This window comes from Rhinoderma darwinii, chromosome 1, assembly GCF_050947455.1.
Source record: "Rhinoderma darwinii isolate aRhiDar2 chromosome 1, aRhiDar2.hap1, whole genome shotgun sequence".
NCBI lineage: Eukaryota > Metazoa > Chordata > Amphibia > Anura > Rhinodermatidae > Rhinoderma > Rhinoderma darwinii.
The window spans coordinates 657,260,981-657,279,350 of record NC_134687.1 but is presented as its reverse complement, the minus strand read 5'-3'; the positions used below and the strand labels follow the sequence as shown (position 1 = coordinate 657,279,350).

The 18,370-nt window shown below is 45.8% G+C and overlaps 2 protein-coding genes across 2 annotated transcripts in view; one reads left to right on the top strand and one right to left on the bottom strand.

Moving 5' to 3' along the window:
- Positions 1–1,128: 1,128 nt before the first annotated feature.
- LOC142704835 (uncharacterized) lies at positions 1,129–9,786 on the bottom strand. The gene is made up of 6 exons (XM_075848292.1): positions 9,601–9,786; positions 9,131–9,304; positions 8,923–9,046; positions 6,555–6,652; positions 5,960–6,074; positions 1,129–2,351 (listed from the first exon to the last, which is right to left on the bottom strand). The coding sequence occupies exons 1-6, from the start codon at positions 9,784–9,786 to the stop codon at positions 1,129–1,131; spliced, it is 1,920 nt and encodes a 639-aa protein (XP_075704407.1).
- Positions 9,787–16,791: 7,005 nt separating this feature from the next.
- LOC142704673 (uncharacterized) overlaps positions 16,792–18,370 on the top strand; it is a 36,502-nt gene continuing 34,923 nt past the window's right edge. Inside the window, exon 1 of the mRNA XM_075848291.1 lies at positions 16,792–17,006. The gene's annotated coding sequence lies outside the window, so the exon portion shown is untranslated. The remainder of the gene's footprint in view (positions 17,007–18,370) is intronic.

Here is an 18,370-nt window from a genome sequence, read left to right as displayed (position 1 = left end):
ATGCAGTGCCGTAAAAAGGCATATGCATCAGAATAAAGCCCGTTAGTGGCCGCTGTTAAAAGGTGTATTGGCGGTCACTAACGGGTTAAATAATAATTTTTTGTGAAGAAGAAGTCATAACAAGCATAAGACAAGTATATTAATGCAGATTTTGTTCCTCAACTATGTGTCTGAGTTTTTAATCTAGGGATTAGTACAGACAAATGTGTATTTGACCTTGGTAATTGCAAAGGTATGAACGGACTATTCATAGCGAAGAAAGGGAGTGAGACAAGAAGTTTGTTCTAGTCTGAAGGAAAAGGATAATTTTGATGGCCAAAATATAGTATTATATTCTGGCCTGGGAATGTTGATAGCAGGTGCAGAATGATGGTGTAACGCTAGCCTGACATAAGCATCTAATGAGAAATTATAATATCATAATTGAAATGTAATTGGCTCTGTGATTGGCTGAATGTGAAATATTCTCATTGTATGCTATTGGCTGAATCAGAGTTATTATCATATTGTAAATGATTGGTTAAACTTCAAGCCTACACCCCCTTTTGAATGATATTATTGTAATTGATTTTGGCAAAAAACTTTAGAGGTGTATTTTGAGCATACCAACAGCGTTTGTGTCATAATTCCTCTCCGATATATCAATAATCTATATCTATTGGATTAATTTGGATCTGAAGAAGTGTACTTTGAGGGTGTCAGTTGAAACACCCATCTAAAATTTCAGCCGAATATATTTTGAGCAAGGATTACGTCAACATGTATGATTGTTCCCTGGATGAGCAATCCCTAGAATCTTATTTCTCACATTCCAAACAAGAAAATGGTGTCATGTAAATTCTGAGTTTAAAATTTTTATTTCCGTGTAAAACATATTCCACATACAGAGCATCAAAACAGCTTCTCCCCTGTGTGACTTCTCTGATATGATCCCTAAGTTTGCCTTTAGTAATAAAACATTTCCCACGTTCTGAACATAAATACTTCACTCCTGTCTCTCGTGTACAATAAGACTTGATTTAGCTATAAAAAAATTCCCACATTCTAAACAGAATTATGGCTTCTCCCCTGTGTGGTTTCTCTGATGAGCCCTAAGTCTGCCTTTAGTAATAAAACATTTCCCACATTCTAAACATGAATACGGCTTCTCTCATGCATAACAAAACTTGATTTATGTGTAAAACATTTCCCACATTCTGAACATGAATATGGCTTCTCCCCTGTGTGAATTCTCTCATGTGTAACAAGACGTGATTTATCCGTAAAACATTTCCCACATTCTGAACATGAATAAGGCTTCTCTCCTGTGTGACTTCTCTTATGTATAACAAGATGTGATTTTTGTGTGAAACATTTCCCACATTCTGAACATGAATATGGCTTCTCTCCTGTGTGAATTCTCTCATGTGTAACAAGACGTGATTTATCTATAAAACATTTCCCACATTCTGAACATGAATAAGGCTTCTCTCCTGTGTGAATTCTCTCATGTGTAACAAGGCGTGATTTATCTGTAAAACATTTCCCACATTCTAAACATGAATACGGCTTCTCCCCTGTGTGAATTCTCTCATGTTTAACAAGACTTGATTTATCTGTAAAACATTTTCCACATTCTGAACATGAATATGGCTTCTCTCCTGTGTGAATTCTCTCATGTGTAACAAGATGTGATTTATCTGTAAAACATTTTCCACATTCTGAACATGAATATGGCTTCTCTCCTGTGTGAATTCTCTCATGTTTATCAAGACTTGATTTATTTGTAAAACATTTCCCACATTCTGAACATGAATACGGCTTCTCTCCTGTGTGAATTCTCTCATGTTTAACCAGACTTGATTTATCTGTAAAACATTTCCCACATTCTGAACAAGGAAATGGCTTATCTCCTGTGTGACTTCTCTTATGTAGAGCAAGATGTGATTTTTGTGCAAAACATTTCCCACATTCTGAACATGAATATGGCTTCTCTCCTGTGTGACTTCTCTCATGTATAACAAGATGTGATTTTCGTGTAAAACATTTCCCACATTCTGAACATGAATACAGCGTCTCCCCTGTGTGAATTCTTCTATGTGTAAAAAGACCTGAGATTTTTGTCAACTGTTTACCACATTGAAACTTTTTACCCCCTTTTTGAGCTGTACTTTTGGTAACAATCTTTGATTGGTCAGGAGAAGGTTCTTCATGATTAGGGGAAATATATGATAGATCTGTACAGTGAAGTCCTGGAATTACATTAAGGGTAAGGAGGTTTTCTCCTGAAGCCTGCTGCATGATATCTTCATCTTCTATTTTATAATTTATCGATAGCATGAAGTTTCCCTCAGACTTCTTACTGGAGTTTTCTGTTAGGATTAGGATGAATTTTATTATCTTTTTTTAAACCACAAAGTAGACATATTGATAACATTCATATCAGAATGAAACACACATGCAGTTTTGAGACAATTAAAAAAAAAAAAAATCAAAGCCAGAAGTGGATCAAGCAGGAAGGAGAAGGAGAAGTAATTCCTTTTGATTCTACTCCTGGCTTTGGCTTAAAAAAACAAACCTTCGATAAACACCACCGCTTTTATTACAGAAATCTTGATTTAATAAAACAAATAAATGTGGGCGCCTCCTTACCTGCCAGGTAATCAAGCCTGTCTTCTACCAACACATTTGGTCCTTCAATACCAATTGGAAATCACTTTAATACTACAACTTAAAGAAACCCTCCGGTTCCGAGACAACTTTTTAAATATGATAGTGTATATGGTGTAACATTACCTGGTACCCATCAGTTATGCCTCTCTGGCGTGGAATTTGCCATTTTAGGGTTCCCTCTGTGCTGTCCCAAAATGGCTACATCGCTTCTAAGACGATGAGACTGAGACACTCCCACTGTTCTCGGATTGGCCAGAGCTGCTCACGTGAGCAGTTCTGTCCAATACATGAACAGATGGAGTGTCTTAGGGTAGGTGCACACGACCCATTTTCAGACGTAATGGAGGCGTTTTACGCCTCGAATTACGCCTGAAAAGACGGCTCCAATACATCGGCAAATATCTGCCCATTGCTTGCAATGGGTCTTATGATGTTCTGTGCAGACGAGCTGTCATTTTCCGCGTCGCTGTCAAAAGACGGCGCGTAAAATTACGCCCGTGTCAAAGACGTGCAGGACACTTCTTGGGACGTTTTTGGAGCGGTTTTTCATTGACTCCAATGAAGAACAGCTCCAATTACGTCTCTAAAAGACGCCGTGAAAAATGCGAGTACATGCAAAAACGTCTGATATTCAGGAGCTGTTTTCGACTAAAAACAGTTCCGTAATTTCAGACGTATTTTGCGTTGTCGTGTGAACATACCCTTAGACAGTCTGTAAAGCGCTATGGCCTTCTTGAGTTAACACAGACGGGACCCTAAAACAGTGGATACATGGCAGAGGGGCACAACTGAAGGGCACCAGGCAATATTGCACCATATACCCCAGCACATTTTGAATTTGAACCAGAGATAGTCAGATTGCTGGTTCAATACACTGCAATACTAATGTATCATAGTGTATTGTCAATTATACGGGCTCCTGGTGCCCCTCCCAAAATCTGACACTAAGCCTAGTGCGTCACCGGATTCATAGAACACCTTATAGTGAATTTCTATGTGCAGTCACAGCTCCCTCAGGTCCTGTACTATGTGTAACACATTGTCTGAAGTGTTACTGTAATGGAGAAGGAGGAACCCCACCTTAAAAAAAAATTATGACCAAGGTCATTGATGCCACTGTGTCCAGTTCAAATTTTCCATTTCTGATACGCACTTCTTTAAACGATAATATCTTTGAAACAGCTTTGAATATCACAACTACTTTTACAAGACTTAAGGTTTTTATTTTCTAGATTCGTTTAATTAATTCCATTCTTTTAATTTTTATTATGAGCAGACAAATCACCAAAAATGTGAAAAAAACACCCACCTTTTTTTTGTATTTTTTATATATATTTATCTATATTACATGTGTGTGTATATATATATATATATATAAATATATATATAATACACACACACACACACACACACACACACACACACACACACACACACACACACGGTATAGCTCTGTGACAAGCGGAGAGTGAAGAGGGCTATATGGATATATTCACACGACGTGAAAAAAAGTGCAGTTTACAGATGATCAATTGTCCTTTTTTTCTGACTGTTTTGCATTAATGTGTTAATAAAATTTGAATCCATTTCCCGGCCGTCTGACCGTTTTTCACCACCATTTTCCATCCGTTTTTCGTGGACGTTAAAAAAAAAAAAAAAAAAAAAAAAGAATTTATTTGTTAGGGTTTTTTTTTGTCCAAGCCACCTGAAAACACCACAGTGCCCATGTAAATAGTACCCGATGTATATAGTGCCAGTGCCAATATAGTGCCACAGTTCCCACTGTAGATAGTGCCCCACAGAGTGACCCTTGATAGCGCCATGGTGTCCCCTGTAGGTAGTGCCCATATAATGCCAGTGCCCATGTAGATAGTGCCACACCCCCTGTATAAAGCACCCCCCTGTAGACAGCACCACATCCCCTGCAGACAGCGCCATCCCCGCTGCAGACAGCGCCATCCCCGCTGCAGACAGCGCCATCCCCGCTGCAGACAGCGCCATCCCCGCTGCAGACAGCGCCCACTCACCCTGCTGATAGCGTGCCATCTGGCCGTTGATTCTGCTCCTAGAGTGACATCAGGGGTTAACTCTAAAAGCAGAAACCCCTGCCCGAGCGTCGGCAGCGCTGTGGCCGGGGATTTCGCTCGAGGAGCAGCCCCTGGTGTCACAATCCATATATGGACAGTGACGTCAGCGGATCTCTCTTGGAGCGGAATCCCTGGCGTCAGATCGCACTGTGGCAGGGATTCTGCTTCTAGAGAGAACCCCTGATGTCACTCAAGGGCTCTCTCTTGAAGTGGAATCTCCGACAAACAGAGCGATCTGACACCGTGGATTCTGCTCCTAGTGGGAATTTAGGTGGCGCTATCTACAGGCGGAAGGGGGGGGGGGGGGCGGTTCGTTGCTATCTACAGGGGGGTTTGCCATCTACAGCAGGGGGGCACTACTTACAGCGGAGATGTAGAAACGTCAGAGTGATAGCCGGGGATTACGCTCCTAGAGGGAGCTTGGGTGACGCTATCTACAGGGGGTTGTGTGTGGCACTATCTACATTGGGGGGTGTATTCTGGGGCTCTTAAAACCCCGGCAGGTGTGAGAGTGCAGGGCTGCTCCCACTGAAGCAGCACTGCACTCATTAAACCCAGTTCCAAGCTGCCAACGTTTATATACGTGACAACTGCATGGGGCATCGGCAGTTGGAACATATATAGCCGTATGGCAGACGTGAAGGAGTTAGAGGACCGGTCATGGTATTTTAAGCCACATTCTCCACTTATTTGTGCCTCCTCCTGATTCTAGCGCTGTAAAAATTATTTTATTGCCCCCCCGTGTCCCGCTACAACAACGGAGCGCCTAATATGCTAACTTTGAGTAAAAGTACAGAGAAGAGGAGACCTCATCTCTCCTCAGTAGGCGTTACCTCATGCATCGCTGTGATGCTGTCCAATCAGAGTGGACAGCCTCACAGTGATGCAGAAAACCTGCAGTAAATCTCACAAAATCAGCAGGTTTTCTGTATCGCTGTGAGTCTGTCTGCTCTGATTGGACAGCATCACAGCGATGCATAAAGAAACGCCTGCGGAGGAGAGATGATGTCTCCTCCTCTCTGTACCTTTACTTACAATTAGCATACCAGTCTCCAAACGGAGCGGGGTTGTAGCGGGACACGAGGGGAGATAAAATTATAGCGCTGAAATCGAGAGGGCACCTGGAATAAGGGAAGGTATGTGTTTTTAAAAAAACAAAAACATAACAGGTCCTCCTAGAGAAACCTGCAAACTCACTTTCTAAATTCATTATTACTTACCCCTGGCAACACCTCCTGGAATTTCCTCCTCCACTTCACTGTTATACGGTTGATCGCCCCTCACCTGATCGTCTTCCTCTTCATTCTCCGCTTTATTATTAGTCGGATCTTCCCCCTGATTTCACATATGTAACAATTCAGTACAATACAGCAGAGAGTACGAACAATATTAGGGTATGCTCACACACAAACTCAAAAACGTCTGAATATACGGAGCAGTTTTCAAGGGAATACAGCTCCTGATTTTCAGATATTTTTAAGCCACTCGCGATTTTCGTAACGTTTTTTTTTATAGTCTATGAAAAACAGCTCCAAAGACGTCCCAAGAATTGACATGCACTTCTTTTTCGCGGCCGTTCTTTTACGAGGCCGTTTTTCGTAACAGCCGCGTAAATAGAGGCCCGTCAAAACAGAGGTGTTCTGCTTCCGATTTTTCGGCCGTTTTTTGGGCGTTTACGGCCCGAAAAACGGCTGAAAATAGACCGTGTGAACATAGACTAACAGATCAACATAGGAAACCACCAAAATCTATGATGACATCTATGACTGCGGGACCAAAAAGATCCACACCCCTAAAGGGCTCAGCTTCATCTACCGGATGATTCTCTGGGACATTGTGATTTTCCTCTGGACAGTCCTGGGAATACAGAGGACTGGGACATCTCTCTGGTGGATTTCTTCTACTGGATCCATCTGTAGGAAACACACAGTGACTGAATACATGACTATTGTATAGCTGTCTATATATCACACACTTCTCTCTACACTTCTGTTTACTGATCAGAGCCGAAATGACAATGTTGAGGTCCTCACTACCTGTGTCGATGTTCCTGCACCTTGTAAGATGTAGGCCTAAAATAAACGGTTGCCTGCCAGAGCAAACAGCTTTTTTATACTGGTTTTAGGTTATTCAACTTTTTAAAAGCAAGTAAAAAAATAATTAAATTGACTTTTATTAAAAGTTAATAAATAAGTCCCATGTATTCCAAACTAGTACCAATGAAAACTAGTTGTGGAACCAGTGGTACGGCCATTTCTCCAAAGTATCCCAGAAGCCATTTTTCAACAGGACAACGCAAGTCCCATCGAGCAGATCTGAAACGTCATTAGTCGGCAATTGCAAAGGGAGATGTCAGCAGCCAATCTTGATGATTTGCGTGCCCAAATGCATTCAGCGTGGCATAACATTCCTCAGACAACCATTAATAACCTCATTGATATCATGCCAAGGCGTGTAAGTGCGTGGATTTCCATTTTTTTTTATAATTTGCAAATCTTTAACATGTCTATCGATCCCGTGATTTCCACAATTCCAAAACTTTTCCTTCTTGGTGTCGCAATTGCAATGTTGAGGATATAGGTGTAATCCTGCCTGTGATGATAATGAGATGACTATTGAGAAGTGATCTCTACAATAGGGTTGTCACGATATCAGAATTTAGACTTCGATACCGATACGTCTCGTTTAATTGTGATTTGAGATACCAAAACGATACTTTGCCAACAATAATAACGAATAAAAAAAACGCACAAAAATAAAAAGTCCTTCCACTTTCTGATGTGAGGATCGCGGTGTTATGAATTTTGAACTTCCATGTGCCTCACATTAATAGTAATTAATCCCATACCTCACAGTCCTAATGGGCAACATTGGGTTAATGTGTGAGGTACATGATAGGGTTAATTACTATTAATGTGAGGCACTTCCCTCTACACTTCTATGTTTACTGATCAGAGCCGAAACTACAATGTTCAGGTTCTCACTACCGGTGTCACTCTTCCTGCACCTTGTAAGTCGCAGGCTTAAAGTAGACTATTTCCTACCAAAGCGAACGGCGGGTGCCAACAGCTCCCTGCTCCGCCATAGTATTTAACTGTATCTGCCTTCCTTGGTCGCGGATACACTTGAAAGTGGCGGGACACAGGGAGCCTCTATTTTAAGAATTCCCTGCAACCCAAAAAATGGTCAGGGTGTCACCTGCTTATTAGCCTCTTAAAGGCTGTGTACACCTCTGTAAGCAATATTTTCTATACATTTTTATTAACCCCTTCACGACAGCCCTACGGCTATATACGTTCCAACTGCTAATGCCCCGGGCAGTGGTCACATAAACATTGGCAGAATGAAACGGGGTTTAATGTGTGCAGCGCTGCACCTTCATGTCTGCCTGCTCTCTCCACAAGTGCCAGCACATCTCCCCCTTTCTCCCCTAGTTTCATCAAACTTAGATGCCAAACCCCTGCAGATAGCACCTCACCCTTTGTAGATAGCACCACTGAAGCTTCCTCTAGGAGCGGAATCCTTTGCCAGAAAGTTGCCGTCAACTTGGCTGGGAATTGGGATCCTAGAGGGAGCCCCTGACGTCTCTGTCCATATATGGGAGTGGAATCCATGGCCTTTTATTTTGAGATGTTTAAGAGAGAACCATGTCTCAAATTGGACATGTCACTTTAAGGGTATGTGCACCTGGGGTGGATTAGCTGTAGATTTTCTGCAAAGTATTTAATTGCGGAAAAATCTGCAGCATATAAGAGTAGCAGCAATGAGGATGAGATTTAAACTCAAAATCTCATCCACACGCTGCAGAAAACAATACACAAAAAAGCGCTGTGGATTCTCAATCTACAACATGTCAATATCTGCTGTGAAAACGCCGCAGACTTTCCACACAAAGAATCTGCAGTTTTTACACCGTGTGAGGACGTAACATAAGTGGCAATAAGATTTTACTCAAAGTCATTGTGAGATTGTTTAATCGGAACACATTGTGCTTTATATTAGTGGTAAATTTTGCTGCGTACATTCTGTGTTACATAGTTAATAAGGATGAAAAAAGACACAAGTCCATCAAGTGCAACCTATAATCCCACCGTGCTGATCCAGAGGCAGAAAAACACCCCCCCCCCCATAAGGTGGATGACAATTGTCTCATTAGGGGAAAACTATATCTATATCTTCTTACCTTGTGATGTGCGCGGCCGGTACTCCTCCATCATGACCTCCTCGTACAGATCCTTGTGTCCTTCTAGATACTCCCACTCCTCCATGGAGAAATAGACAGTGACATCCTGACACCTTATAGGAACCTGACACACACAATGATACAGTCATCACCCAGACACCTCCAGTGCTGTTACTGTAGAATTTCCCAGCATTCCCAGCAGTGTCACCTCTCCAGTCAGCAGCTCAGTCATCTTGTAGATCAGTTCTAAGATCTTCTTCTCATGGATCCGGGAGTGAGGGGGAGGCTCTGTGATGGGGTTCTGACTACTGCTCCATCCTCCTGACTCATGGATGATGGGAGTCGTACAGTCACCCGATGTCTTCTTCACTATTGTGTACTCCTGTGTATAGAGAGACACTTGGAGAACTGAACACAGTATTCCCCCCTCAGTAGAAGCCCTCCTCCTGCCGTCATCTTTTATGTTTCTATATAGAGGTCATCCTGATCCTCCTGGATCCTTGTCATTGCTCTACCACATAACTGACCATATTGGTGGCTGATCTTCAGCTTTTCTGCTGTTGACTTCTTGACGTCTCTTGGAAGGTCTGGACGCTGTTATACAGGACACTGGATTCTTCCTATTATGTATTGTCCCTTCCCTATGTGTGACTTGTTCTATAATGTAGAAAAGTTTACCTCTCCGCTCAACAGGTAGATGATCTCCAAGGTGAAGTCTAATATTCTTCTGCTCATCTCATTCCTGTCCTTGTCCATCCTTGGTGGGTCACTCAGGAGAAGGAACGTTGTGGAAGAGAAAATGAGAAAACTGGAGGATCTAGTACTGCAGACGTCTTTATGAAGAAAGGAGAAGATGGAGATCATACAGGGGACAACATCATGTGTGACATGCAGAACCTCACTTATTCATCATTGAGAGAAACATCTTCTCAGAGCCGTCACCACATGGAATAAGGGGGTATTCCCAACACGGACATTTCTCCCCAGGATATGGCAGAAATATCTGATAGATGCGGCTCCACCTCTGGCCGTGCTCGGCTGTTTCTGGAACTCCTATACAAGTGAATGGAGAGAGTCGTGCACATGTGTGGTCACCTCTACATTCACTCTCCACCTGGATGCAGTCTTCACCTCTCCAGGCGGGTCGGTAGGTATTAGCACACACTGCCCCCTGTAGATAATACCACACACTGCTCCCTGTAGATATTACCACACTGCTCCCTGTAGATATTACCACACACACTACTCCCTGTAGATATTACCACACACTGCTCCCTGTAGATATTACCACACACACTACTCCCTGTAGATATTACCACACACACTGCTCCCTGTATATATTACCACACACACTGCTCCCTGTATATATTACCACACACACTGCTCCCTGTATATATTACCACACACACTACTCCCTGTAGATATTACCACACACACTGCTCCCTGTAGATATTACCACACACGCTGCTCCCTGTAGATATTACCACACACACTACTCCCTGTAGATATTACCACACACACTGCCCCCTGTAGATAATACCACACACACTGCTCCCTGTAGATATTACCACACACACTGCTCCCTGTAGATATTACCACACACACTGCTCCCTGTAGATATTACCACACACACTGCTCCCTGTAGATATTACCACACACTGCTCCCTGTAGATATTACCACACACACACACTACTCCCTGTAGATATTACCACACACTGCTCCCTGTAGATATTACTACACACTGATCCCTGTAGATATTACCACACACTGCTCCCTATAGATATTACCACACACTGCCCCCTGTAGATACTACCACACACACTGCCCCCTGTAGATATTACCACACACTTCTCCCTGTAGATATTACCACACACTCTGCTACCTGTAGATATTACCACACACTGCTCCCTGTAGATATTACCACACGCTGCTCCTTGTAGATATTACCACACACACTGCTCCCTGTAGATATTACCACACACACTGCTCCCTCTAGATATTACCACACACACTGCCCCCTGTAGACATTACCACACACACTACCCCCTGTAGATATTACCACACACTCTGCTCCCTGTAGATATTACCACACACTGCCCCCTGTAGATATTACCACACACTGCCTCCTGTAGATATTACCACACACTGCCCCCTGTAGATATTACCACACACTGCCCCCTGTAGATATTACCACACACTGCCCCCTGTAGATATTACCACACGCTGCTCCATGTAGATATTACCACACACACTGCTCCCTGTAGATATTACCACACACTGCTCCCTCTAGATATTACTACACACACTGCCCCCTGTAGATATTACCACACACATTGCTCAATGTAGATATTACCACACACCGTTCCCTGTAGATATTACCACACACACTGCCCCCTGTAGATATTACCACACACATTGCTCAATGTAGATATTACCACACACACTGCTCCCTGTAGATATTACCACACACACTGCTCCCTGCAGATATTACCACACACACACTGCCCCCTGTAGATATTACCACACACACACTGCCCCCTGTAGATATTACCACACACTGCTCCCTGCAGATAATACCACACACACTGCTCCCTGTAGATATTACCACACACACTGCTCCCTGTATATATTACCACACACACTGCTCCCTGTAGATATTACCACACACGCTGCTCCCTGTAGATAATACCACACACACTGCTCCCTGTATATATTACCACACACACTGCTCCCTGTATATATTACCACACACACTGCTCCCTGTAGATATTACCACACACACTGCTCCCTGTAGATATTACCACACACTGCTCCCTGTAGATATTACCACACACACTGCTCCCTGTAGATATTACCACACACACTGCTCCCTGTAGATATTACCACACACTGCTCCCTGTAGATATTACCACACACTGCTCCCTGTAGATATTACCACACACACTGCTCCCTGTAGATATTACCACACACACTGCTCCCTGTAGATATTACCACACACACTGCTCCCTGTAGATATTACCACACACACTGCTCCCTGTATATATTACCGCACACTGCCCCCTGTATATATTACCACACACACCGCTCCCTGTATATATTACCACACACACCGCTCCCTGTATATATTACCACACACACTGCTCCCTGTATATATTACCACACACACTGCTCCCTGTAGATATTACCACACACACTGCTCCCTGTATATATTACCACACACTGCCCCCTGTAGATATTACCACACACACTGCCCCCTGTAGATATTACCACACACACTGCCCCCTGTAGATATTACCACACACACTGCTCCCTGTATATATTACCACACACACTGCTCCCTGTATATATTACCACACACACTGCTCCCTGTAGATATTACCACACACGCTGCTCCCTGTAGATATTACCACACACGCTGCTCCCTGTAGATATTACCACACACTGCTCCCTGTAGATATTACCACACACACTGCTCCCTGTAGATATTACCACACACGCTGCTCCCTGTAGATATTACCACACGCGCTGCTCCCTGTAGATATTACCACACACTGCTCCCTGTACATATTACCACACACACTGCTCCCTGTAGATATTACCACACACGCTGCTCCCTGTAGATATTACCACACACACTGCTCCCTGTAGATATTACCACACACACTGCTCCCTGTATATATTACCACACACGCTGCTCCCTGTAGATATTACCACACACTGCTCCCTGTAGATATTACCACACACACTGCTCCCTGTAGATATTACCACACACGCTGCTCCCTGTAGATATTACCACACACACTGCTACCTGTAGATATTACCACACACGCTGCTCCCTGTAGATATTACCACACACGCTGCTCCCTGTAGATATTACCACACACGCTGCCCCCTGTAGATATTACCACACACACTGCTCCCTGTAGATATTACCACACACACTGCTCCCTGTATATATTACCACACACACTGCTCCCTGTAGATATTACCACACACACTGCTCCCTGTACATATTACCACACACACTGCTCCCTGTATATATTACCACACACTGCTCCCTGTAGATATTACCACACACGCTGCTCCCTGTATATATTACCACACACGCTGCTCCCTGTAGATATTACCACACGCGCTGCTCCCTGTAGATATTACCACACACTGCTCCCTGTACATATTACCACACACACTGCTCCCTGTAGATATTACCACACACGCTGCTCCCTGTAGATATTACCACATACACTGCCCCCTGTAGATATTACCACACACACTGCTCCCTGTAGATATTACCACACACACTGCTCCCTGTAGATATTACCACACACACTGCTCCCTGTAGATATTACCACACACACTGCTCCCTGTAGATATTACCACACACACTGCTCCCTGTAGATATTACCACACACTGCTCCCTGTATATATTACCACACACACCGCTCCCTGTAGATATTACCACACACACTGCTCCCTGTATATATTACCACACACACTGCTCCCTGTATATATTACCACACACACGCTGCTCCCTGTAGATATTACCACACACACTGCTCCCTGTAGATATTACCACACACTGCTCCCTGTATATATTACCCCACGCTGCTCCCTGTAGATATTACCACACACGCTGCTCCCTGTAGATATTACCACACACACTGCTCCCTGTAGATATTACCACACACACTGCTCCCTGTATATATTACCACACACACTGCTCCCTGTATATATAACCACACACTGCTCCCTGTATATATTACCACACACACTACTCCCTGTAGATATTACCACACACACTGCTCCCTGTAGATAGGCCATTAGGGCTCCATCTAAGAGTGGCACACCCAGCCTTAGAGTTGCCAACGCTCTGGCCGGGGATTCTGCCCCAGGAGAAGTGAATGGCAGAGCAGAAAGCGGATAGTTTCCAGTATTGCATCTGCGTTCTGAGGATGCAGATTCAATTGAATGTAGCAGTTGCCGGGACACGTCCGGGACAGTAATGTGCCGGGACTGTCTCTGAAATTTGGGACAGTCCCGGCACATTCAGGACGGTTTGCAACTATGAGTATATGGCGACACATAATAAAAGTTACAGTTGAATTGAAAGCTGGAGCAAAAGTGACTGCTCCTTGCTCCAGCATACACTCTGGCGTGCCGGCTCGGCGAAGGCAGGCGCGATGTTGTGACGTCATCGCGCTTGTCTGCGCCGAGTCTCTCATAGCACTGCCTGGAGGAGAAGGATCCTCTACCCGTCGTGGGAACGGAGATTGGTAAGTAATTATGTTGATATTTTTTATTAGGCACATATTGGGGCATTATATGGGTATGGGAGGGGGGTGATAAGGTGGCAGCTATGGTTGCATTTTACTGTATGGGACAGCTAAGGGGGGCCTTATACTGTATGGGGGGCATTATATTGTGGGTGCAGCTATGTGGTGCATTAAACTATGGGTGCATTATACTATGGAGGCATTATACTGTGTGGGGGCAGCTACGGGGAGCATTATACTGTGGGGGCAACTATGGGAGCATTATACTGTGAAGGCAGCTATGGAGGCATTATACTGTGGGGGGGCAGCTACGGGGAGCATTATACTGTGTGGGGGCAGCTACGGGGAGCATTATACTGTGGGGGGCAGCTACGGGGAGCATTATACTGTGGGGGCAGCTATGGGAGCATTATACTGTGGGGGGCAGCTATGGGGAGCATTATACTGTGGGGGCAGCTATGGAGGCATTATACTGTGGGGGGGCAGCTACGGGGAGCATTATACTGTGTGGGGGCAGCTACGGGGAGCATTATACTGTGGGGGGCAGCTACGGGGAGCATTATACTGTGGGGGCAGCTATGGGAGCATTATACTGTGGGGGGCAGCTACGGGGAGCATTATACTGTGGGGGCAGCTATGGGAGCATTATACTGTGAAGGCAGCTATGGAGGCATTATAGTGTGGGGGGGCAGCTACGGGGAGCATTATACTGTGTGGGGGCAGCTACGGGGAGCATTATACTGTGGGGGGCAGCTACGGGGAGCATTATACTGTGGGGGGCAGCTACGGGGAGCATTATACTGTGTGGGGGCAGCTACGGGGAGCATTATACTGTGTGGGGGCAGCTACGGGGAGCATTATACTGTGGGGGGCAGCTACGGGGAGCATTATACTGTGGGGGGCAGCTACGGGGAGCATTATACTGTGGGGGGCAGCTATGGGAGCATTATACTGTGGAGGCAGCTATGGAGGCATTATACTGTGGGGGGGCAGCTACGGGGAGCATTATACTGTGGGGGGGCAGCTACGGGGAGCATTATACTGTGTGGGGGCAGCTACGGGGAGCATTATACTGTGGGGGGGGCAGCTATGGGAGCATTATACTGTGGGGGGGCAGCTACGGGGAGCATTATACTGTGTGGGGGCAGCTACGGGGAGCATTATACTGTGGGGGGGCAGCTACGGGGAGCATTATACTGTGGGGGGCAGCTACGGGGAGCATTATACTGTGTGGGGGCAGCTACGGGGGCATTATACTGTGGGGGGCAGCTACGGGGAGCATTATACTGTGTGGCGGCAGCTACGGGGAGCATTATACTGTGGGGGGGCAGCTACGGGGAGCATTATACTGTGGGGGGGCAGCTACGGGGAGCATTATACTGTGTGGGGGCAGCTACGGGGAGCATTATACTGTGGGGGGGCAGCTACGGGGAGCATCATACTGTGGGGGGCAGCTACGGGGAGCATCATACTGTGGGGGGCAGCTACGGGGAGCATTATACTGTGTGGGGGCAGCTATGGAGAGCATTATACTGTATAGGCAGCTATGGGGACTGTTGGGCAAGGCAGGGCATAGGCACGGGGAGGGGTTAACCTGCGGTGCGGATTATAAACACGCAGGATATCGGATTTATACCGCGGATTCGCGGCGCATTTGTTGCAGAATTTCCCCATTAAGTTCAATGGGAAAGTCAAGTTCCGCAACAAACGCCATTGTTCCCAGAATCCTCTGCGGCTCCACCGCGTGTTCACAGCATCGCTGCAGGTTACACATCTATAAAAAAGAAGGCGTCATGTGACCCCTGCAGCCAATCACAGGCTGGAGAGGTCACATGTCATTATAGGGGTCACCTGGACACCGCCGGAAAAGCAGGGGCGTGTTGCTATGGTAACGCTGGGAGAGGTGAGGATCGGCCTTGTTGTATTTCTGTAGTAGATATTCGGGGGGATTATACGTCCACCATTTGGGGTGAATATTCGGGGGGATTTCCTGGCATGTTGTGGGTCGAATTCGCTACGTGTGAACATTCCCTTAAACCGCACGGTGAACGACATTAACAAGAAATGTATAAAAGTCAGTGAATAAGTTGTAAGTCCCGAATATTATGTCATTACAAAACACGACTCGTCCCACAAAACATCCGCCCACTACAAAGACCAGAAATAACCACTTACCCCAAAGAGGCCGGCACTGGAGGGGTTAAATCCCGGCTACGCGTCGAGTGGGCGGGGTCACTCAATGATTGACAGCTCTCTGTATACACAGTCATACAGGGAGAACATCCGACCAGCGCTGCTCTCTACCTAATACACGGCAATAGCTGAAGGACCTGTGATGACGTTGCCACCACGTGACCGGGGTAGCAGGGGCGGAGCTTATCAGTGGAGAGACGTGGATGAAGGACCTCTGATGACGTCACAACCAAGTGACCGGGGCAGAAGGGACGAGGCTTATCAGTGGAGACCAGAAGTGAACAAAGTACTTGTGAAGATATGACGATCACGTGGCCGCGGCAACAGGGGCGGAGCTTAGAAGTGGAAAGTTTGTATGAAGGACGTGGGACGAGAATCACATGACATGAGGGGCGGAGTTCTGTGAGGCTGTGTAAAGTTATGATGATCACGTGACATGAGGGGCGGAGTGCAGTACCCTCCTGATCACATGGTGGTAACGTCATCACAGGTCCTCCAGCTGTTGCCGTGTATGGGGTGGAGCGGAGCTGGTCGGGTGTACATGACTTCCGGTCACCGCTGTTGTTTAGTGGTCTCTCTGTTGTCAGTGAAGAGATTTCCCATGATGCAGTAGTAAGGTAAGGTTACATGAGGTCATTTCTGTCCGGTTTTGGTGCGTTTTTGTCCGGCACAGTGTTGGTGATTATTATTTATTATTATCGCTGTAAATATGAAATACAGGAGGTTTAACCCCTTGGTGACATCAGGTCTATAGTTTTATGTTGGACGTGCGCCGTCACACTAGAAGGAGCGGAGCCTGCGCCGTACACGGCTTCTGACAGCCGCCTGCAACCGCCAAGACCGGAGACAGCGCAATCCCGGCCGTTTAACCCCTCAGATGCCGTGATCAATAGCGGCCGCGACATCTGATCAGTTACAGATAGCGGCTTCCTCTGTCCTCCGAAGAAACTGCGCGATGCCGACCGGTTACCATAGTAATACATTGTAAGACGTAAACCCCTCACACCGCGCAATCACCGGAAATATAAAACCCCTCACACCGCGCAATCACCGGAAATATAAAACCCCTCACACCGCGCAATCACCGGAAATATAAAACCCCTCACACCGCGCAATCACCGGAAATATAAACCCCTCACACCGCGCAATCACCGGAAATATAAAACCCCTCACACCGCGCATTCACCGGAAATATAAACCCCTCACACCGCGCAATCACCGGAAATATAAAACCCCTCACACCGCGCAATCACCGGAAATATAAAACCCCTCACACCGCGCAATCACCGGAAATATAAAACCCCTCACACCGCGCAATCACCGGAAATATAAAACCCCTCACACCGCGCAATCACCGGAAATATAAAACCCCTCACACCGCGCATTCACCGGAAATATAAAACCCCTCACACTGCGCAATCACCGGAAATATAAAACCCTCACACCCCGCAATCACCGGAAATATAAACCCCTCACACCGCGCAATCACCGGAAATATAAAACCCCTCACACCGGGCAATCACCGGAAATATAAAACCCCCCACACCGCGCAATCACCAGAAATATAAACCCCTCACACCGCGCAATCACCGGAAATATAAAACCTCTCACACCGCGCAATCACCGGAAATATAAAACCCCTCACACCGCGCAATCACCGGAAATATAAAACCCCTCACACCGCGCAGTCACCGGAAATATAAAACCCCTCACACCGCGCAATCACCGTAAATATAAAACCCCTCACACCGCGCAATCACCGGAAATATAAAACTCCTCACACCGCGCAATCACCGGAAATATAAAACCCCTCACACCGCGCAATCACCGGAAATATAAAACCCCTCACACCGCGCAATCACCGGAAATATAAACCCCCTCACACCGCGCAATCACCGGAAATATAAACCCCTCCACACCGCGCAATCACCGGAAATATAAAACCCCCTCACACCGCGCGATCACCGGAAATATAAACCCC

What these genes read in the sequence shown, in the direction of transcription:
- LOC142704835 (XM_075848292.1), bottom strand. Translation starts at nt 9,786, where the DNA reads ATGATCTCCATCTTCTCCTTTCTTCATAAAGACGTCTGCAGTACTAGA. An exon ending in CCGGCCGCGCACATCACAAG is followed by an intron (nt 6,653 to 8,922) that starts GTAAGAAGATAT and finishes TGTTTCCTACAG; the next exon opens with ATGGATCCAGTAGAAGAAAT. An exon ending in TCCAGGAGGTGTTGCCAGGG is followed by an intron (nt 2,352 to 5,959) that starts GTAAGTAATAAT and finishes TAATCCTAACAG; the next exon opens with AAAACTCCAGTAAGAAGTCT.